Here is a 24,155-nt window from a genome sequence, read left to right as displayed (position 1 = left end):
AACTCATTCTATGAGGCCAACATCACCCTAATACCAAAACCAGGCAAAGACCCCACCAAAAAAGAAAATTACAGACCAATATCCCTGATGAATGTAGATGCAAAAACACTCAATAAAATATTAGCAAACAGAATTCAAAAGTGTATCAAAAGGATCATACACCATGACCAAGTGGGGTTCATCCCAAGGATGCAAGGATGATACAACATTCGAAAATCCATCAACATCATCCACCACATCAACAAAAAGAAAGACAAAAACCACATGATCATCTCCATAGATGCTGAAAAAGCATTTGACAAAACTCAACATCCATTCATGATAAAAACTCTCAGCAAAATGGGAATAGAGGGCAAGTACCTCAACATAATAAAGGCCATATATGATAAACCCACAGCCAGCATTATACTGAACAGCGAGAAGCTGAAAGCATTTCCTCTGAGATCGGGAACCAGACAGGGATGCCCACTCTCCCCACTGTTATTTAACATAGTATTGGAGGTCCTAGCCACGGCAATCAGACAAAACAAAGAAATACAAGGAATCCAGATTGGTAAAGAAGAAGTTAAACTGTCACTATTTGCAGATGATATGATACTGTACATAAAAAACCCTAAAGACTCCACTCCAAAACTACTAGAACTGATATCGGAATACAGCAAAGTTGCAGAATACAAAATTAACACACAGAAATCTGTAGCTTTCCTACACACTAACAACGAATCAATAGAAAGAGAAATCAGGAAAACAATTCCATTCACCATTGCATCAAAAAGAATAAAATACCTAGGAATAAACCTAACCAAAGAAGTGAAAGACTTATACTCTGAAAACTACAAGTCACTCTTAAGAGAAATTAAAGAGGACACTAATAAATGGAAACTCATCCCATGCTCATGGCTAGGAAGAATTAATATCGTCAAAATGGCCATCCTGCCCAAAGCAATATACAGATTTGATGCAATCCCTCTCAAATTACCAGCAACATTCTTCAATGAATTGGAACAAATAATTCAAAAATTCATATGGAAACACCAAAGACCCCGAATAGCCAAAGCAATCCTGAAAAAGAAGAATAAAGTAGGGGGGATCTCACTCCCCAACTTCAAGCTCTACTACAAAGCCATAGTAATCAAGACAATTTGGTACTGGCACAAGAACAGAGCCACAGACCAGTGGAACAGATTAGAGACCCCAGAAATTAACCCAAACATATATGGTCAATTAATATTTGATAAAGGAGCCATGGACATACAATGGCAAAATGACAGTCTCTTCAACAGATGGTGCTGGCAAAACTGGACAGCTACATGTAGGAGAATGAAACTGGACCATTGTCTAACCCCATATACAAAGGTAAACTCAAAATGGATCAAAGACCTGAATGTAAGTCATGAAACCATTAAACTCTTGGAAAAAAACATAGGCAAAAACCTCTTAGACATAAACATGAGTGATCTCTTCTTGAACATATCTCCCTGGGCAAGGAAAACAACAGCAAAAATGAGCAAGTGGGACTACATTAAGCTGAAAAGCTTCTGTACAGCGAAAGACACCATCAATAGAACAAAAAGGAACCCTACAGTATGGGAGAATATATTTGAAAATGACACATCCGATAAAGACTTGACGTCCAGAATATATAAAGAGCTCACACGCCTCAACAAACAAAAAACAAATAACCCAATTAAAAAATGGGCAGAGGAACTGAAAGACAGTTCTCCAAAAAAGAAATACAGATGGCCAAGAGACACATGAAAGGATGCTCCACATCGCTAATTATCAGAGAAATGCAAATTAAAACTACAATGAGGTATCACCTCACACCAGTAAGGATAGCTGCCATCCAAAAGACAAACAACAACAAATGTTGGCGAGGCTGTGGAGAAAGGGGAACCCTCCTACACTGCTGGTGGGAATGTAAATTAGTTCAACCATTGTGGAAAGCAGTATGGAGGTTCATCAAAATGCTCAAAACAGACCTATCATTTGACCCAGGAATTCCACTCCTAGGAATTTACCCTAAGAACGCACCAATCAAGTTTGAGAAAGACAGATGCACCCCTATGTTTATCGCAGCACTATTTACAATAGCCAAGAATTGGAAGCAACCTAAATGTCCATTGGTAGATGAATGGATAAAGAAGATGTGGTACATATACACAATGGAATACTACTCAGCCATAAGAAGTGGAAAAATCCAACCATTTGCAGCAACATGGATGGAGCTGGAGAGTATTATGCTCAGTGAAATAAGCCAAGCGGAGAAACAGAAATACCAAATGATTTCACTCATCTGAGGAGTATAGGAACAAAGGAAAAACTGAAGGAACAAAACAGCAGCGGAATTACAGAACCCAAAAATGGACTAACAGGTACCAAAGGGAAAGGAACTGGGGAGGATGGGTGGGCAGGGAGGGATAAGGGGGGGGAAGAAGAAGGGGGGTATTAAGATTAGCATGCATGGGGGGGAGGGAGAAAGGGGAGGGTGGGCTGCACAACACAGAGAGGACAAGTAGTGACTCTACAACATTTTGCTAAGCTGATGGACAGTAACCGTAATGTGGTTGTTAGGGGGGACCTGATATAGGGGAGAGCATAGTAAACATAGTATTCTTCATGTAAGTGTAGATTAAAAATTAAAAAAAAAAAAAAAAGAAAGAAAAGGGGGATTACTCCTTGACAGGATAAAACTATTGGTAAATCAAAGATCAAAGCATGCTTTAAATATCCTTAATGTTGATCACTTAAAGGGTGTCAGATGATCAGCTATGGAGGTACTCTTTTCTGATAATATTCCTTTCTCTTAATTAAAAAAAAAAAAAAAAGCAGTTACTGTGTGCTGACCTCCAATGAGTTCTGCACAGTGGTATAGAGGGCATGTCAAAGTGTGGGCAAAGGGTCTGTTTGTTTCTATGCAGACGATCAAGGCCTAGCTTGGATACCCAGAAAATGAACTAAGATACGATATGAGGAGGAGCTTCCGGCATCAGCACTCTCTGGAGGACTTGTGCCGGGGGATGATCATCAAAAAGCCTCCACAGGGATCCGGACGATGCTGCGGTTGTGGCTGCATCCAGCCCACCGTCTCCTGGACTTGCCATAGGAATGAGGAGGGAGATGTCTAGGCTGGCATGTGCATACAGTGAGACAACGAATTTGACCGGATCTGTACTCTTGGAACTCAACCAGGAGTTGGGAGGGGTGCAAGTTGTAGCACTCCAAAATCTCATGACTATAGACTATCTATGGTTAAAAGAACATATGGGATGTGAACAGATCCCAGAAATGGGCTTCTTTAATTTGTCTGATGGTTCAAGTACAGTTGGACAATATCCATCATATCATAGATAAATTTTCACAAATGCCTAGGGTGCCTAAATGGTTTTCTTGGCTTCACTGGAGATGGATGGTAATTATAGATTTGCTTTGTTTATGTCACCGTATTCCTATTATGTTAATATGTGTGTGCAATTTAGTTAGTAGTTTAAAACCTATACATACTTAAGGTACTATACAAGAAGATATGTCAAAGAAATAATCAATCCTCCCATGTTTCCTTCATATGCTACATCTATAGCTTTTCTTCTTCCTTCCTAATTACAACCCTTAAATAGAATTCGTGCCTCATATCGAATTTACCGAGTATCATAATTCCTCCAGGTGGTAAAGATACCTCGAGACAAGTGCTGGGCATAGAAGCCACAGGGCATAAATGTGCAAAGAAGTAAAAAGCTAACCTTTGCAAACAATATGGCTTCTCTCTCACTTACCAACTTTACATTTCCCTGTATGGCCCCGGAAGATGACTGGTTAGCCAGAGACGGGTAAGATTCCTCAAGGGAGGAACAACCTAAGACAGGCACAGTCGCAGGGGGGCCATCAGGTGAGAAATTGGGGATCAACAGAGGTGAGGCTCAGAACCTCACCCCCCCTGCTTTGAGAGAAATCTTCTGCATCCGTGGATGTCTTGCTGCCCTTGTCTAGCCTGGATTAATACTTAGTCCATAGGCACACACCTGATCATCTGATCATCTACATTTGCCCTCTTACAGCACTAAACTATGTTTTCTCCCTTTATCTTGCATCTACCTACCACTTCAGCATTTTATTAAAAATAAAAATAATAATAATAATAGGAGAAATGTGGGATCAACATATAAATCAAGTACAAAAATCAAACGAATATTCATATTTGACCTGATTGTTTATAGGTCATAATGCATGATCAAAACCGAAAGTTTCTGTGATGACTGCCCTTGTACTGTTCACCATGTAAGAATTTATTCACTATGTAAGAATTCGTTCACCATGTAAGAACTTGTTCGTTATGCTTCAGAAGATTGGAGACTGACGAGAATTAGGCTTGAGATGGATTAATGATTGTACATTGAGCGTTGACCCCCCTATACTGAATTTTATTGTTGTTAACAACTATTTGATCAATAAATATGAGAGATGCCCTCTCAAAAAAAAAAAGAGATTGAAGGGACACATCAATCAAGTACCACAAATGGACCTTCTCTGAATTCTAATCTGAATAAATGGCTGCTAAAAACTTTCAACAATCAGATAAATTCTAAACTGGACTCGATTCCAGGAGTGACCATGGTTTTGTGGGTATGTGCGTGTTCGGAAGTGCTTATGTCTTAGGTAAGTCTGAAATATCTATAGATACAATGGTATGATGCCTGGGATTGGTTTTCAAATAATTCAGCAAAGAGGGTGATGAGGGGCAAGGGAGAAAGGATGAAACAAGATGGGTCACATGTTACTGATACATATGCGGTGCGGACTCCCGAGATGGTTACGCTATAGTCCATTTGGTGACAGTACTGAAATCTTCCATATTAAAAAATGTAAGACAGGCAGACCTGAAAAGCCCTACTAAAAGGCTTTGTACCTGATCCTGTAAGCCTTACCTCTCAAATTTCAGGCACCAACAAATAAAAGCAATGGTCAGTGAAAACAAGATCCATTCAAATAAGATTAAGAGCAAAACACTTAAAACGAAAAATAATCTGCACACTGTTTTTTGTTTGTGTAAAAATCTGGTCCACGTTCGTTAAATCTGTGGAAAATCGTTCAATGACAGCTGTGGCTTTTTGCTGTGGAGAACAAGGCTACTGCAAGACCTTCTAATGCGTAAGCAGGGATCACTTGCCTTCTGCTTTGTATCTCTGTCTAAGTCCTACCTGTGCTCAGGAAGGTCTAAGGGCTCCCCCCAATGCCTATGGAGCAGTGTTTAGACCTTGGCATGGCACTCAAGAACTCCACCATCTGGCTCAAACTACCTTCCTAAATCTACTTTCTCTTTATCCCACAGGAGCCCTCTGCTTCAGCCAACTGGGGTAAAGGAAAAGCTAGAGTCCCAGACCTCAGTTCAATATCTGGCTGTGTCGCCTTAGCAAACCACTGACTTACTGAGCCTCAGTTTCCCTACCTATAAAAAGAACACAGTAGTATCTTCTTTACAGTTGTTAGAAAGCTCTAAGATCACAAGACAAATAAATGCCTAGCACAGCTCCCCACAGCCCCCAACAGGCCCTGTGAAAATGTCAGTGCCCATTTTCAGTTGTCCCTCTATGCATTCCAACCGCCGTGTCCAGGCTAACCCTGATGACTCAAGCAACCGCCTCTCCCCCCGTCATCAGCCCCCACCCTGGCCATCCTGAAGGATCCAGCTAATGACACTCTGTCTCCACTCCAGTATTCCTCCTGTACCTGCTAATCCCTTAGGAATCATTTTCTCCTTTGGATTCCTAAACCATCTAATCCTGGCCATTGGCCAATGCCCTGTAACCTTCCTGGTTTCTTTTTATCTTTATCCCAGTCTACTCCATCAAAATTTTGTAATCTCTTTGTATCTTTGGTCCCCAGCATAGAGTAATCCCATTTCCCCCACTCAGTGTGACGACATGGGCTCATACACAATGGTAGCCGAACCATTACTCAATCTCCTGATCTTGAAAATCAGAACAACTTGTGTTGGATAGCTGACATTCATTCCTGTCTAGAACAGGGGGCTAGGCTAGAGTTCCTAATTTTGGGTAGCTACTCAACCCTGTGATTACAGGCAATTTGCGGGCAGCTAGCAGGAAGAAGTAGCCACCAAAGAAAACTTTGATAGTTTGGGAACCACCAGCCCCAAATCTGTGGAAATGAAATGCAAGAAAGATGACATCACCACAGAGACCATAAAAATGAAAAAGGGAGGTCTGGGACAGTCCCAGAGTTCTCTGGTGTGTTAATCGCCATCACCTATATGAGATGTCCTGAGCAGACCCCAAGGGAAGCAGAAAGGACAAAATACTCACAAGCTCCTTATTATTTTTATTTTCATTATTAAAATAGTTTCAAAATACCAAAGGCTTTCCAGAACATTTTTTGAAGGCACGTTTCAAGCTCAAGCCCAAGCCCCAAATCAGATGATGGGACAATTGCCTTGATCCAGGGGACCCTGCCACGTTTTGACCAAGGCTGAACATCTGTTCCCCCGGAAGAACTAAACTGTGTGTCTCGAACTACAACAAAGACATCAGACAGAGATGATGGAGCCGACTTGGCTGGGCACCGTGGCCATCACATCGCAGGAGTTGAGTCCAACACTCTACCCCAAGACAACAGTGTTGAGAAGAAATCAAGAGCCACACAGAGGAAGCCAGGCTGTGAAGAGGAGAACCAAACAGATCCCCAGAGAAAGGCAAGGATGGGCAGGCATGTGGCCGCACAGGGATAGAGGGAGTGGCTGCAATCACCAAGGACCCAAAATGTGCTCTCTTGCGCCTCATCACTGGCCCGTGGGGCTAATTATTGTGTCCTCGGGACAAGCACTCTTTTACTTAAGCCTATGTGGGTGGCTTTCTCTTCTTTGCAACCAAATGTGCCCTGAATACAACATTCTCCTGTAAGTGGAACTAAATAAATTCCACCAGGAGATCCCTCATATAATCTATTTCAACTGGCAGCAGCTACTTTTGTCTGATTTATTACCTCTGTAAGCCTTCTTTCTGGAGAGGAAGGGGCTGTGAGCTCTTTTAAAGCAGGACTGATTTTACACTGGAAGGCCGGCGTGTGCAGTCCTACATTACTGCGCCCCACTCGATGCATCTAAACTAGTTTGGTCAGCTTATCCATTCCCTGGAAGAAGGGGAGCCACTACCTCAGCAACTCTGTTGCTACGGCAACTGCTTACTTTCCATATCAACTGCAAACTTGTTGCTATGGAGACACATATACAAGAAAAATTCCTCTTTCCAGCCAGGGACCATATGGCAGTGAACTCACAGAAGTCATGGGTTAGGGGGCTTTGTTAAATGGGATGTTTATGGCCGTGCATTTCTTTCATCATACCAGAGATGCTCCTGGCCCTGAGCATATTCAGAAGTCATACCCTCTTCTTCTGCCTGTAAAAGTACAGTCAATAATTATACAGGTAAGTTATTTTGGAAATAATTCTCACTTTCTCCTCTAAATAGAAACCTCTTTTGTTTTTCTTCACCATGCTGAATAGACCCCAAAATGAAATCTCTAGTCAAACACTAATGGAAATATGATTTCCAGTAAGAACTGAAACAGAGATTTAATTTCACCTCCTCTCTGATGGACAGATAATCCAGAAATCCTCTTTAGTTTCCTCCAATCAAGGGCTAATGAATCCAGATTTATACCTCTACTCTGATTTCTCTATTGGGCTTCAAACTCCTATCAAAATTCCAACATGATAGCTCCACTTCCATGTTCAAACGCCACCTCAAATTTAACATGGTCGAAACAGAATTTTTGCTCTAGCCCCGATGCCAATTTCTAGCCCATACCTGCCCAGATGCCTTCATCTGTAAACCCCAATCCTGGTCATTTCCATCATCTCTAACCTGTACCATCAGAACAGGCCTCAACAGATGTTTCCCCCAATGCACTTTAATCACCTCATTCTCCCTCTTTCATATATTTCCTACAGGCTTGCTTTCTGTTCCTTGGATGTCTTCAAACTGGCCACCTCAGGGCCTTTGCACTTGCTGTTCTTGCTGTCCCAGGTCACTGCACTGCTCCATCCTTCTTGTCATTCGGGGCATGGCCCCATCAACAACTCCAGGAAGCATCCTCCTCTCCTCCCCATTCCTCCCTACACATTCTCCTGTTTTATTCTCTTCATCACCTATGTACCTGATCCATTACCTATGTGCCCATGCATGGATCCACTGTTCGACATGTGCCTCCCCTTACCACCGCTTGCCCCATGGACTGTTTAGAAGAACAGCCAGAGAACTGTCACAGGTCACTACCGTATCCCCAAGTACCCAGAACAATGCCTGGCACTCCAGAAATACGTGTGGCATAAATGAACCACTCCCAAAAATGTTTCTAAAATGAGTGAATCCACTTCTTTCTGTAAGTGCAGAGGCTAATTTGTACTTCATGAACTAAGGCTTCTGCAGGGTCTCAGAAAGAGAGCGAAGAATGCAGGTTCTCACGTTAGATGACTGCATCTACAGAAGATTCTGGAGAGAATGCAGCATTCTGTGAAGTGTTCCAGGAGTACTTAGTGTAACTCTGCAACCCAGTTGTGCCACACGGCCTGCAATCAGATTTCAGAGGACTCTGAATTGTTCCCCTCTACTATTATAGCCATAATTGGAGTCAGGGCTCACATGGCTTAGCCTTTTCTTTTAAAAACAAAGTATGTACAAATGTTGTGCTAGCTGTTTTCCACCTAATGACAGTAGTTAAATTACTTTATCAGTCCTATCCCAAGAGAAGGACAGTCACAGCCTTCTGTAAGGCACTTCACAGAGCTCCAGTAAATGGAGGGTAGCACTGAGCCCAGAGGGGAAACCGCCACACACCCGTGGGGATGAGAACAAGAAAAGGAAGGGTAACTTCTCAGGAGGAGAAGCAGCAGTTACTCTGCCTGTATTTACTAGTCTCCTGATGAGTTCACAAGTGCGTGCATGCATGTATGCACACATACACACCAAAGACTTCATTCCTTGGGACTGTCTTCATTCTTGGGACTATCTCTAACCTTCCATAACAAACAGCCAAGTTATTTTTAAAAGAATGACTTTAACCTGTATCTTCCACCATATATCTCCTTGCTTTTTTTCTTGTCCTACTGGACACTGACTACATTGTCACCTCTATCAAGCTACTGCTTTTAAAGATATTAAATGCAATTTAACCAGAATATATTGAGGCAAAACCTTGGTTAACTGGAATGCTTTAAAAAAAATGGGTCAGCATCTCTGCTGTAGTTAAGTTACTAGAGCAATTTAAAGTTTTCCCCTTAGCATCAGAGCTCCCCCAATTCCTCATACTTTTTTATGTAACCTCCTGACCACACATCTCTCTTCTTCCTTTCCTGATACTGTTTCAACATATCCTTTAGCTCTGGCAACATTCATCTCCTAAGTACCCAGATCTCCATGGCAGAAAATCCTATGGCTGTTTAGTAACAGAACCAACATTTTCTTTGGGATTGCAAAGGGCCAGGTAAAAGACTACATTTCCCAGACTTCCCTGCAGCCAAAGGGTCATATGACCAGGTTCTGGCCAACGAGATGAAAGCCGAGTGTGCATTTCTGGAAAAACTTAAAACAGCTAACTCAGTGGGACCCCTGTCTGTCCTTCCCTGTATTACTCTTCCTACTTCCTAAACTGAGAACATGCTGGCTGATGCCATCTTGGACCATGAGAAGACTCTGAGAATGGAAACCAGCAGTGCACCTACACCAGCAGAGCAGAGAGACAAATGCAAGTGGGTCTCTGTCCAATTTCTCAAGACTCATTTCATGTGAGAGAGCATTCCACTTCTAGCTTAATTCACTGTTATTGGATTTTCTAAAACCTCAAACACCATCCTAACTAATCCATTCCTGGAGGTTTCCTGTCCTTCTGATACCAGAAGAATGATTTGTTCACAATTTTTTCAAGCCCTCCCTCCCCTGACCAATAAGGAATATTCAAAACTTGCCCACTGCTATCTTGTATCTCTGCTCCAATGCTTCTCTCTGGTGAAGAAAAGCTTCCCTAACTTCAAATGTCACCTATCACTTATTGATATGGCAGGATGCCAGTACTTGTGGTGGTTTATTCTTTTTTATGCATTATTATGTCTACTGTTTCCTTGGTAGGTAAGCTTCTAAAAGGCAAGAACCAAATTACACTTTTTATTTTAACATCTGACATCACTAAATCATTCTATTGAGTAAACAAATTCCACTTATCAAAGTTAAGTACCCAAAATTATCGGTAATGGGATGCTGATGGCCTGCTAATACGGAGGTATTCGACAGGAACTGAAGTTACTACAGTCTGAAAGCTTCAAGCCAGTGTTGAGGCATATGTAGCCAACGGGTAAGTTCTCATAGGGCTGGTTAGATGTATGCATTCATTAAGAGAAGCCGCAAATGAGTTAAAAAGTGACGAGGGTGGGGAACAGAAATAAGACACTTTAAAGAAGCCATGAACCCAAAATTTGTAAACAAAAGACCTGCCTAATAAATACAGTATCATCAAAAACATCACATTAGTCATTTAAAAATAGATATTCATCTGTTTCAAGGGCAAAAAACATCCAATGGGAAGATGATAGAATTTTCTATAAAATCTAAAACCTGCCATCATCTTGCCAAAACTCAAGATCAGGATGACCAAGGACTGCATGAAGGAGTAGGGATTCATCCGAACACCCAACACTGCTTGTGGAAGTTGCAAAACCCATGACTTTCAAATAGGAGATCGTGTGCCAACTCCCTGTATTATTTACTGCAGAGAATTATCCTGCAGCCAAAGTGATTTCAAAGGGAAATCCTAAAGCTTCTTCAGCTCAACAGGGGAGGTTCTGAGAACAATTTCTTGCTGGTTGGATATCCAGGCAGTACTATCCAAGAAGAAGCATCTTCTTCAAAACCCTATCAAAAGGAATGCAAAGTTTTCTTAACAGTTCACAGGGGCGAAAGAGTGGACAGATCACCAATGGGTCCCTGGGTCCAGAAGAACCAAGCTTTCCAGAAGATTTGCAGGGATGCTCCTCTAGGTCCATAGCCAAGGAGTCCCTGCCAGGACTGAAAACCACTGTGCCCTTGAAATGGAAGGGCCAGAGAAGCTGTGATGTGAGCAACAGGAACAGGTAAATAAAAGGGGGAGAGGCTGAAGGTAAGGCTGCTGCTGGTAGGTTCTGCCACCTAGAAGGAAATTCAGTGGATAGGACTTAGGGGACCACAAATGCCTTCTAGGCCATGGCCACAGCACATACCATTTTGTATCCTTTTAGCACAGTGTAGTAAGCAGAGTAGGTACCGATCATAGAAGGTACTTTAAAAAGTTTGTTGAATGAATGAATGAGCCAGCAATGAACAGCTGGCAAGATCACAACAGAAATGTTCCCCCAGCCAAGGCACCTAATACCTGGAAAGAGCAGGAAGGCACAGTGCCTGGAAGGGGCACATGGGCAGGATGGGGGGTGGGACTGGGGCTGGCAGGAGTGGGACGAAGGACCGTACACAGACTTCTTGGGATGCTGGAGGATGCACGTATGAAACACTTCCTATTCCAGGGTCTGTGACAAGGGGTTATGTTCCTTTCAGGCCCTTCAGAGACCCAGTAGAGTCTCAACCTTCTGCAGCACACCAATAGAGAGCAGTCTGCTAGGCTGTGGACACTGGCGGGAAGAGCTATGTCCCCACTGCTGTGTGCAGAAGCCCCAGCTCAGGGGTGCACGTGGTCGTCACCTGCCCCACAGACCACAGAAGAATTTTACGCATCTCATCACTTTTGCATGTCCCACCTCCCAGCATTACCCTGACTTGCAGGAACTGGCCTATCAGGACCAGACTGCAGTCTTTCCAAGAGCAATATTTGTCCAAACAATTAAGAGGTGGTCTCTCCTTGCTAAAATGACATCAATTAAACAGGTAAGTCTATTAACATCACAGTAAGGAGACATGCTCTCAAGTGTGTGTTTGCACCACCAAGAGTAAGAGGAGGCAGCTGTGCACATGCAGTGCTGCCAGAAGACAGAAAAGCAAACATCATGGGGGCTGAGAAATGGAGGGAGAATGTGCATACATAGTGTCCACGCAGAGACAAGGGACTATGCACTTGGGCAAGATCTCAGCAGAGGCACCTGGGACAGAACCTGGAAATGGGAGGCTGAGAGGGTAGCAGTGTGCTTCCTGCCAATGCAACAGTTTTCCACTCGCTGACAACGACAGAATCTGACCCCATCTCAACAGTGCGAAAATATTTCCTATACATACTTCTCACTATCCTGTACCCCCAGAGTAAACTGTGGGTCTGTTTGGGTGTTTTTAGTTCCTGTAACTCATGTTCATAGACTATTTTGAGGAAGCACGCAGAAATCATTTACACCAGCCCCTGTAACTGAGAAGGCGTAGGTTAACTTACACAGCAGAACTGGAGGGAATTGGGTGAATTCCTGTTCTGATACTACTATGTGACCTCTAGCAAGTTACTTAGCCACTCTGAGCTTAACTTATCATCTATTTTAAGAAGGAAAAGAGGGCCTACCTCCTAAGGTTGTAATGAGAAGAAATGGGGCAGTGCATATGGAAAGCACAAAGGAGGTGTTCCATACTATGCCCACTATTGTTACTACAAAATACTGGTGGTTCTTCACCTTTCCTGTGTCAGCAGTTCCATTAAGAATCCAAAAACTAAACAAACATCTTAGGATCCTCTAGGAAAATGCAATATAGTCACATGATATATGCTCGTAACTTCAGGCTGTCCACAGAGCTTCTGATAGCCAAAGACCCCAAAAAGCCCCAAGCAGCTACAAACTTCTGCTTCCATATATGAGAAAACCAAGGCCCAACACAGCCACATATTGGCAGCATCAAAACTAGTACCGGGTATCCTGGCTTCCAAACCAGTCCTTTCAACCAAGACAAAGTGGCCTATATTTGTAAGTGAAAACTGTACTTAAAGCACTCAGCCCTGGAAATAATCAACATACTTTTGTACACTGTTTCCTTTATGAATCCTCTTAGGTGTTTTTTTTTGTTAAACCCAACAATGTTTTTAAAGTAGCAGGAGAGGAAGTAAAGAGAAAGCACAGAAATAGAAACGCACATACCTGACTATTACAACCCAGTCTATTAAAAAAACCCTGCACTTTACTTCTCATTTACAAGTACTCAGAATGGTTAGTACTCGCTGATCTTATAGTCCTAACTAAGATCTGTATTTAGGAAGTACAAAACTTAATCCAAGACTTTGAAACTCTATCTCAATTGATTCGGGCAAAGGGCATCCATAAATGAAACTATAGGCTGAAAGGCTAATGGGGACCTTTGCAGAGGAGAGAGAAGCTGACCCTACATGAACCAGAGGTCCAGCTCAATAACCCCAGGATCAGCCAGGTTTCCTGGTGTGAGAACATGCAAGACTGGTCTATATTCTTGGACAGAAAAAAAGCCAGAGGTGACTGAGCCTTTAACTAAAGGTCATTTCCACTTCACAGAAAATACAAGGGGATAGAGGAACAAGCTAAATGAAATCCCAATGAAGCAGACAGCACGTGAGACATTCTACAGCCCAACGGATGGATCTCTTTGACAAAGAAGGGCATTTCAAGAAGAGAGGAGTAGGACTGCTATGCATGAAAACAGGCTAAAGACACCTAACAGCCAAATGCAGGCATACACTATGTTTGGAGGCTCATTCAAACAAACATCTGGTAAACCATCAGTGCTATCTGAACATGAACTTCATATTAGGTGATACAAAGAGCTGTTCATCTTGTTAGGGGTGATACTGGCATTGTAGTTACGTAAGAAACTGTTGATTATTCTTATGCACACTGAAATATGTTGGGATAAAATGACATGAGCTTTAGGATTTGCTTCCAAATACTTCAACAACAGTGAAACAAAGACGAATGAATGAAGTGAGGGATACATACTCTTGATAACCATTGCTGTGAGCAGTGCGGGTGCCAGGCATGGTGTCATCATACCATTCTCTCTACTGTGTATGTATGAAATTTTCCATGATTAAAAAATAATAATAATAAAAAAACTCGTTTAGATAAAGTCCTAGAAGGGATAAAACAGAAGAAGGGAGAGACATAAAACAGAAGCAAAACCATCTACTCTCCTGACTTACTCATTCATGGTAATCTGTTCTTGATGAAATCTTAGCATTGGAAAGAACCCAAAAGGGCATCTAGTTCAGGATTCGCAAATCTGGCTGCAAGTCAGCACCTATGAAGCTTAGCAGCCATGCCAAGTTTCCCCCACCTCTAACCTACCAAAACAGACTCTCAAGGGAGGAGCCGAGAAATGGTCCCTGTTTTCCAGGAGCCACAGGTGACTGATGCGGTTCAGTACGTTCCCCTCCAACATCCCAGCCAAGCAGTCGTCCAGCGAGGTTATGTGTTCCAACCCCTCAGGGCCAAGGATCACACAGGATTCTGCATTCTCACGGTGACTCAAGCTCACAACTGTAAAGGCAGAACAGCTAACTCTGCATCAACTTGCAAGGCTTCCATTCTCCCCTTCACCTAAAGTATATTGTTCACTGACATCTGGGTCACTTAGTCATTACAGTGGCTGAACCTCAGTGTGGGAGCTACTGCCAAGTAAAATCCCCTGGGAAACAAACAAGGTTACCTGTAGAGCCAAAGGGGCTTTCCCTGGGCAAAGTAGCAGGGGAAATGTGTTCCCCTTTACTCAGCCCTAGTAGAAAGCCCCAAATGCATGAGTGGGGGCCCCTGGACACTACCCCTCACAGCAGCCACCAGCAGGCCCCAGGGTAACCCAAGGAAAGAGGGAAAAGAGGGAAAACTCACACTCCTTGTTTTGTTCTCACAACATTACAAACACAGGGAATAAACTCCCAACCACAAAACTGATTGGCATCTGATCAGAAACATGTCAGCACAGGTCAGCATGGCTAGGAAGCCAGAGCTCCTATCTTAAGATTATTTCAGAAGATAAATGATCTCAAGTCCCTACAACCATTCCAACAGGCGCTGTCTGCATTTATGCAGAATGGCAAACATGGCCCCTGAAAACCATGACTTCCAGAATCCCGCGAGGGAGGGAGCACGGGTTACCGGAGAAATGGCACTCTTGCCACTGTGCCTTGACACACACCATCCAAAAGCCACTTGTCACTGCCAAGGCTGATAAATAATCCTCCCGAGTCTCTGCACACTTTGGAGTTGCTCTTGTTTTAACACTTCAGAGTGTGCATGTGCTAACTTACTTTTATGTGCCCCAGCATCAGGGCAAACACAGAGACATGGACATGCAGTAACCTGCAGAATAGGTTTATATAAAGCTAAAAGCCAAAACCTGTTTAGGTGAAACGGTGACATGTGACTGGGGTGGGGCCTAAACAGTACTTTCTTCTCTACATTCTAACCCTGGAATTGTTCTAAGACTTTCTGTTTCTTGCCACTAGGACCCACCTAGACAGAATCTTTTAGTATCAGACTTGGTTCTTTACAGGGAAGCAATGAATTTTTCTCATAAGTTCAAAGAATGATCTTATTGAGTGGGGGAAAAACAGTGGACGCCTGGGGACAGCAGCACCCTACAACTACCACAGTTGCATAAAAGTAAGGACCCGGGAAAGGAGGAGTCCAGAACACTTGCACTGAATACTCCCATCTGCACAATGGGTCCAGGTATCACCTGTACCAGCAATCAAAGGCAAAGCTCCTTCGTGTCCACATCTCTCCTACTTCCAAGCAACACCCTCCCCTCCAACCCTGCCTGCCCCCTCCCCATTGTGAACATAAGCTTGGGGTGAACAGCATTTGCAAACATGCCCAGTTGCAGCAAGGAGAAGTAGAGCTACATCACTTCCTTATTCGTATTCTTCCATGCCAAAGACAGGCAGAATTTTCTCAGGCTCAGGATACTACTGGAAACAGAAACATATTTCTGGAGAGGAATTCAAGGCCCCAACCCGCACAGCAGGAGATCCCACACAATAGTGGTCCTGAGCCAGAACCTGAACTTCAAAAAGAGTAAAAGGCAGACCACCAGTTAATATGGAAAACAAACCTGGAAAAAACAGTAACACGAAAACTCGGGTGCAAATAACATTTTGTGGCAATTTAACAGTGCTACATTACTCTCTGGCACTCAAAGTTAGATTTCAATTTTGTTACAGCTCTAAGAGTCTATTTTCTAGTGTACCTATTATACTCCTTATAGGAAAGGTAAGGCAAATTATTAAAACCATCTTCTTGCAGGACACCACAAAGCTCTGACTAAGGCTTTCAAGGCAAAAATTCAACCATTTTTCAAGACAGTCTCTAATGGGAACGTGACCCAGAGTTTTCACACTCACGGAATTTCAAAGTTGCAAAACAAGTATGTACACACCCATTTCAATAGAATGACCTGGGCAGTTCTTGTCTTTGTCTGGTCTTGGAGTATATTATTTGGCCACCTACAGATGTCCATAACTGCCCATTTATAATCTCCACTTAATATTCAGGAACAAAACAAATGCCATTTTTCTCTAGCTTGTGGCAGCAACTTTCCTCAAATGTATACCCACACGCCTCGTGCTCAGTGGCTGTCCTTGGAATAGACAGGCATGTAGAGTCTACCCCAAAAGACCCATCCACACTGAGGGACAATAAATCAATCAATTAAGTGCACAAGCTCTGCTTTGTGATTATATTCAGATACCACAGTGGAAACCCTAGTGGAGCACAAGCATCAAGAACAGTATTTAACTAACATGCTTAAGGACAGGAAGTTCTTTACACTATCTAAATGAATGAAATGACATAACGTCATCCATGACATAACGTCATCCATTTATAACTGCTACCTCCGTGTGGTGAATTTACAGTCCTTCACATTGTTTTTAAAGGAGAAAAAGTAACAATTTTTATTAAAAAGAAAAACTTGAGTTTCAGACACAGAGGCTTACCTGACTCCTCTCTTTGTCCACTTTCTTAAAACATTTATTCAATGACAAATTATGTCTCACTGAGTTTTTCCAACCAGTCGGTGCATTTGCAAAATACGGAAAATGTTCCAAGATCCAGTTGTAGATATCCTTTACTGGCAGGCGCTTGGTTGGAGAGTCCTCGATGGCCATAAATATGAGGCAGCTAAAGGAATAGGGGGGTTTGCAGTTGGGGTTCTGCCTGGCATCGTAGGGCATGTCCGAGTGCGCGGGAGACGGCGGGGTGTCATCGTCCAGGTCCTGAACAGGGCTGACGCTCCGAAGGACCGACTCCCCAAAACTCTTCAGCAAGTTCTTACTCTCATGCAGCCAGTTCAGATTGGTCAGCTCTTCATCTTCCATGGCCCCCTCTTCTAATCTGATGTCAGGCAGAGAAAAATCGAGGTCATCGTCTTCTTGAAGGGCCTTGGAGAAACTGCTGCCCCGGTAACACTGACTCAGCCCACTGGAGACACTAATTCCTGAGCTTTCTGGCTTCTTACTGGGAGGCATGACTGGACCCATTTATGTGAAGGCTCCTGGTGAACACATTACAGAGAAAAGAAGAGTTGGTGAAACCCAGACAAAAAGGCAGATGTGCCCTTTTTCTTCCCCCATCACCTCCATGGACCCCCTGCCACAGAGGAACACCATTTCATGGCTACACAGGAGTAACACAAAGCCACGACTCCACCACATTCCAATGTGCTAATAAGAACAATCAGTCCACCACGCATATAGCACAGCGTACCTGGCAGCCCTTAAATACAACAAGGCTGGAAATAACCGCAGAGCCTCTAATGTGCAAATGCATCATAAAAAGAATGAGAAATTCTACAGTGACTTCTTCCTGCATTTATGAACACTCTCACAGTGACCCTGAGAAAATCAGCTACTTCTCAGTGCCTCAGTTTCTCTTTGATACATGAATATATATATACAGGTAAGAGTCTTTCAAGCCTCAGGACAAGCAGTACACAATAAGTGCACTGCATGCTTTGGGTTACAGGCCTCATTGTTTATCCTTCTCAAAGAAAACACCTTAAGTTGAAGGCCAGTTGTTTCAGATTAAGTTCAGCAGTTTCCATATGAAAACGGTCACACATGCCTCAGAATTAACAACTACAGCCACAGTGAGCATCAATTTGGTAATGTTTTACTTAATTTTATTTTTTCTCCACAGTCATGGCCAAAAAACTCTGGAACTTTAGTAACAGTTGGCAAGTCTGAAGAGCGATAACAAGGAATTCTGTGGATTTGAACTGGAGGGAGAAGTACACTTAATTTCATAGGAACACTACACCCGAATGAAAATGTAATTTCAGACACAACACGAATAAACGGTTATGTGAAGACAAGCCATTCACTAAAGTTAGGATTGGTGGAGTCAGGAGAGCAACAGGCAGCTTCAAGACATGAAGGCAAATTCAACAAAAAGTGCTACAGATTTTTGTTCTGCTGCCACCACCCCCCCCCCCCCGATTTCTATCAACGACCTAGAATAGGGAATAACATATCTGATGAGAAAAGAAAGCAAGGACGTGGCAACTCCACAAACAGAATGACCCCGACAGATACAAAGCATGTTCACCCTCTAGTACTCCATGTAAGATGGAAAGAACAGTGAAGGTAATGAAGGCAGTCTCCCACTCTCCGTTTGTGGCGCTCCAACAGTGTGCTTTAAGAAGTGTGTCTGTTTTATTTCCTCCCCATGAGAAAGAAGATCAAACAACCTATCTTGAAAAAAACAACAAGCACAAAAGCAGACACATGATCATTCTAAGCCTCTGAACGTCCACTGACACTCTGCCTAAAATAACTGCCAGTTCAGCTAGGGAAGCTCTAGAATGGGATTCTAGAAAGCATATAATGTGGGGCTCTGAACAGCCTTGCCAAGCAAAGCAGCACCCCCCCTTCCAAAAGTTAGACAAAGGGAACCTGGTGACAGAAGGCCTGAGGGGGACCTCCAGACCTGCTGCAAGAAGCCCAACTCTAAGCAGAGAAAACGGCGGAAATCAAAGTCGGGCCATTGGCAGGGCAGTTCAGATACCTGGTTCACCCACAGGGAACAACACTTCTTTCTATCGAATAAGGAAGCTAACCTGAGTACGAGACACATTTTTAAGAACTAGCTAGTGTCATTAGGTTTGAGGGTATGACAGAGACCGTCCTAATGTCGCTTTGACCTTCTTTACAAACAAATCAAAGCTAGGCTTCTCTCAAAGTTTCCTCAGACCCTATCAATATACCTAATTTTCTGGTAACCAGGAATATCCACACAGGAGATTAGGAAAGAGAACGACTACTCAGGCACTGAAGTCAACTTTTGCTCCAGATGAAAGTTTTATGTCTCCTGAGCTTCCAAACAGGAAAATTATATCATGGCTGACAGTAATTTAATTGCACTGTTTCTATGACAACATGCTGCTCTCTTTCTTTTCAATTTGCTTATTGTCAGTAGCTTCCCAAAGGAACTAACACGCTATTCTCCATGTTTTCTTTTGTTTTAAACAAACATCGCAGCAATATGGTTTTATTAGAAAAGTGGCACTGCTAAGAAAAGAGGGTGATTGGGGTTCAGTACCTTTGGATCATTTGTCTGCTCTGTTTCTGTCCCCCTACGCCCTCCTAGTTGTTATGTGTAGCCCTATAAATGCAGAATTTTATTGCAACAGTATCAAGAGCAGCTGATCACTACAGTTCCATTTTAAAAAGCAGTTTCCAGAAACCACAGCTGAGGAGTTTTCCATCATTATACTCTAATTTGCCAAATCTTTTTTTCCTATTTTAGAAAGGAAAAAAAAAAAAGAAGAAGAATCCGGATCATGTGAGTCTGCAGTTAAGCAAACATTTCTAATCTGCTGCCAATAAGGTTGCTCCACCAGATACGCAAATAGCTATTCACTAGTGACCTCCTTACAACTTTTCGGCCGGCTATTGGTTACGTTCCACACACACAAGCACACACCCTCTTTTTGTTTTTTTGACTTGCTTTTTAAAGGAGAAAAATGCAGCAGGAAAGCTAGTTTCTTGTCCGCTATCAGGTCTCCAAATAACTGACCAAATACATTGCTGGCCCAGCTCTCAACAGATGCTCGCTCGATGTGAACTTTAAAAAGTTGAGAAACCCTTCCCAGGCCCAGCAGGGCAGTCGCGAGCCTGGGGGAACCGGGTAACCTCCTCCGAGGGCGCGCGCGCACACACGCACGCGCTCCACTCCCGTCTACTGTACTTGTCAAAAACATTTCAAGGGGACCTGCGAGAGCGGCGATTGGCTGCGTCCCGCGTCCATCAGCGGCGTTGCCAGGCAACGGGGAAACTGCTCGGCTCCCCGTATACAGGGCAATTGGGAGCACGCATACCTTCACTGCCGGTCAGATGTCATAAACCTTTTATTGGCCGCACCTCGGCGAGCCTTAAAAACACATCAATAAAAGCCCGCCATCCCCAACTTCTCCAGGGCCCAAGGAGGGTTTCAAAGAGGGTTGGGGTTAGGCGGGGTCGGGCCTCGGGGGTCTCTGGAGACGCTCACAGCCGGTGCCAAGCCTGCACAGTTTGGGGGAGGGGGCATCTTTGTTAGGAGTCTGTTACTCATCTTGGGGGTCTCCCCTGGACCAGCACCTGGATCTCCCCCGGCCCGGGCCGCGGGATCTCCTCCTCCGCGGACAATACCAACTCTGTTCCTCTCGGGCGCCTTTTGAGCAATCGGTGCACCGGGAACAGCCGCACGTCGGGGCAGGAAACTCTTCGGACCCAGCAACTTCCCGGCTCGGGGCTCCCGTCTCCCAGCCCACCAGGCCCCCACCCGCGCCCCCCTCAGGAACGGCGGAGTCCCTCGTCAGCCAGGAGCGGCGAGGTCGCCTCCAGAGCCGCCTCCGGCCAGCGCCCCCGCCCCGAGTCTCCCCACCCGGGCGCCGGCGGGAGCGGGGAGCAAACTCACCTGGCCGGAGGGGGGGCGGGGGTGCCGCTGCCCTTCAGCGGGAGCCGACAAACTTTCCCGGGCGCCCAGCGGGCATCGCTTGGAGGCCCGGCTAAGGACGCGCGGGCGCGGCGCGGTGAGCCCGGGGCGGCGGGCGGCGGGGGGCGGCCGCGGGCGCGGGCGGCAGGGGCGCGGGGGTCGCGGCGCGGCATGGGACCTGCGGCGGCCGCCGGGCGCGCTGCGCGTCCTCCCGCCGGCCCCGCCGCTCTCCCCGCCCCGTCCCGCCTCCCGCTCGCCTCCGCCGCGGCGCGTCGGGCCGGGGCGCGCCGAGCGGCGAGAAATTGTTTCCACTGCAAACAAAAAAAGGCGACACATGACCAGGCAGGAGGAGGGGAAGCGCGGGGAGGGAGGGGAGCGGAGGGGGCGGAGGGAGCCGGAGAGAGGGAAAACGTGGGCCGGGCCGCCAGCGGCCTGGGGCGGAGAGCGCGGACCCGCCGGGGCGGCCCCTGCCCGCGCCCCTCGCGGCGATCGGCCCGCGCCCCGCCGCTCCCGGGGCGCAGCCGGGCCTGGCCGCGCAGATTCGCCTTTTGCGGTACCGCGGGCCGGGGGTGGCGGGCGCGGGCCCCGCGACCGTGGGCGGCGGGGCTGTTGGGTCGGAGGCGCGCCGCCCGGCCCCTTCCCCGGGCTCCGGCCACGCGGCGGGCCGGCGTTGCGCCGCTGGCAGCGTGTCACCGGAACGCTTCTACCCCGTCCGCAAGCCTTACATGGCTTGAAAGTAAAACTAAAGAGAATCACGGTCGCGCGAGGCTTGCCAGGCGAGGGACAAGGATTCCTCTTCTACCCGATACGGCGTCCTGGCGGGACTCCCAGGGCCGTCCCCCAGCCCTCCTGCAGCGCCCACCTCGTGCCCCAGGAGAGGCACAAAGGCACCGCAGCCTCCCGCCCAGGTGGCCGCTCCTCAGGTCGTCTGCAGGCGCGCGTCTGCCAGAGGAAGGCGGGTGGCCATTACTGACTACCGAGCAAGAGGCCCGTCCTAGGCCATGCCTGCGGGCCTCTCCTGTGGGCTGTGCTCAGCCCCTGACCAACTTCTAAACCTGGAGCGAAAACAAGCCTCATCTCCCTCTCATTTTGAGATCTCAAAACAGACGATTCGCAGGGCCACCCAGTGAAAGGCGCGGCCACCACTCCAAGTATTTGGGTTTCTCTAGAGAACAGCCACCCACTGCTGAAGCCACACGAACCAGCTGCCTTTGGAAAGGATGAAAGGAGAGCGTCCCAACAGGACACCTGGTGGTGACATAAATAAAAATGATTGCACACCACTCCCAGGTAGCCAAATCAGTAGGTTCCTTCCCGGAAGAGAAGCCCAGGGCGCTGCTCTCGCCACCCCCACCTGAACCCACCGGAGCCGGTGGACCGGCCACTTTCAGCTATCTGAAAACTGCAGAAAAACCAGTGAGAAGACCTGGTGTGATCTCCCTCAGTAACTCCTCAAGTACCTTTAGGCTGGCAGAAAGAGAAGAAAATCCCACAGGGCTTCTAAACTTCTTTTACTTTCATAAAAGAAGGAAACCCCAATCAATCTGAGAGTCGTTGCCCTTAACAAAGCTACAAGATGGCGTGTGGCTAGTGTTCTGCAAGGATATTCACCACACGCCTCACTACTACCAGGACTGCAGCAAATCCCACCCAAGAGATGATTCAGAGTGGAGGCTCAGGGGCCGCCCGAGGCCAAACAGCCCCACCCCTTTAATTACTGAGTACTTGATGTGACCTACCGGATATGAGAGCAAAAGGTGTGAGGTGGGAGAGAACAATGGTATTCCTAAATCTTACCGGAGAGTTTACCGGTCAGGACTGGAACTCAGCCTAATATAAGTCCCCACAGTCTGTCGGCGTATCAGCTGAGGCGACTGAATCTCCCATCAAAGGAATCAAGGCTAGACCTCTGTCCAAGCCCCTTTGCCAGCCTGAAGAGGAAGAAATAATCCCCTGCTATCCTCCCCCTCCACAGCCAGCCCTCCTTATCCCCCATTGCCAGCCATACTCAAATCAGAGCTAGAAAACTCTTTAACATTAAGTATTAGCGGCACATTATTTTCACTCCAGTTCTTTCCTTCTTCAGAGTTCAGAATGACAGGAAATGAGCTAAAGGTTATTGCACATGGAATACATCTTTCCTCAAACTCTCCATGCAAGCTAGCTATTGGCCTCCAGTGTCTGAACCAGCCATCTCAGGTGAACAAAAACTTAAAGGTAGAGCAAGCCTCGGGACGGGAGAAGCCGTAGCAAAGGGTGGGGAGGGTGGAGCATGATGAGGTTAGCTGCCTTTTATTAGCTCACCCCTCTTTCCCTCTGCATGTTTTTGGTATCTTCCATTCTCCAACATACAGATCTTCATCGACTTATGATGGGATTTTGTGTTGTTAAACCCATCATAAGTTGAAAATATCCTAAGTAAAAAATGCATTTACTACACCTAACCAAGCAAACATCATAGCTTAGCCTAGCTTACCTTAAACGGGCTCAGAACACTTACATCAGCCTACAGCTGGGCAACGTCATCTAACACAAAGCCTGTTTTATGAGAAAGTGTTGAATATCATGTCATTTACTGAATACTGTACTGAAAGCAAAAAACGTAATGGCTGTAAGCATACCGAGTGGTTTGTAAATACATATCGGTTGTTCGCTCTTGTGATGGTGTGGCTGCCCAGCACCATAAGGAGAATCACACCACATATCTCTAGTCCAGGAAAAGATCAAAGCTCAAGATTCAAAGCATAGTTTTCTACTGAATGGGTACCACTTTTGCACCATTGTGAAATTGAAAAATTGTAAGTCGGGGACCATGTGTATTTCTTAACTTCACTCTCCCCTTACAAATGTGGCAAGAAATGTGAGGAGTCGATCTGAAGAGGAAGTGGGGGGCCAGCCCTGCTTATGTGGTGAGAGCAGTACACAAGTCTGCCTGCCTGCCTGTCTGAAATGGAGGATCCAGACATTTGCTGAAAGCCAGAGGAAGGTTTAGCATGGACTTCCTGCCTTCTAATTCCATAGAAACCCAGCTCTGGGACGTGCTCCCGGACAAAAAAAGGGCACAGGGGCCAAATTCTTTGGAACAACCTCATTCTCAATTCCCCTCTAGAACTTTCAAAAAGTACCCTTGTGCCTTAAACCCTGAGAAGTCTAGTCTCAAAAAAATAAGTGAAACTGTTTAAACCATTGTTTTATAAACACTTAACAGCAGAATCCTGTATGTGCCCTAGAACTCAGTTTGGGCAATACTTACTTC

The 24,155-nt window shown here is 45.4% G+C and overlaps 1 protein-coding gene across 8 annotated transcripts in view; it reads right to left on the bottom strand.

Moving 5' to 3' along the window:
- Positions 1-24,155, bottom strand: part of FOXN3 (forkhead box N3) — a 427,318-nt gene that overhangs the window by 223,738 nt on the left and 179,425 nt on the right. For 2 of the 8 annotated variants that reach the window (XM_073241996.1, XM_073241998.1), the window contains exons 1-2: positions 20,882-21,150; positions 16,924-17,480 (exon numbers count right to left, since the gene is read on the bottom strand). In XM_073241996.1, coding sequence (XP_073098097.1) covers positions 16,924-17,466 — 543 coding nt within the window. In that variant the 5' untranslated portion in view covers positions 17,467-17,480; positions 20,882-21,150. Of the gene's footprint in view, positions 1-16,923; positions 17,481-20,562; positions 20,725-20,881; positions 21,156-24,155 lie in introns of those variants that run through there. The other 6 variants (XM_073242000.1, XM_073241999.1, XM_073242002.1 and 3 more) reach the window with 6 other exon arrangements.

The sequence above is a fragment of the Manis javanica genome, chromosome 8, assembly GCF_040802235.1.
Source record: "Manis javanica isolate MJ-LG chromosome 8, MJ_LKY, whole genome shotgun sequence".
Taxonomy (NCBI): Eukaryota; Metazoa; Chordata; class Mammalia; order Pholidota; family Manidae; genus Manis; species Manis javanica.
Note: the sequence above shows the minus strand (reverse complement) of the source record. Positions and strands in the feature narration are given on the sequence as shown.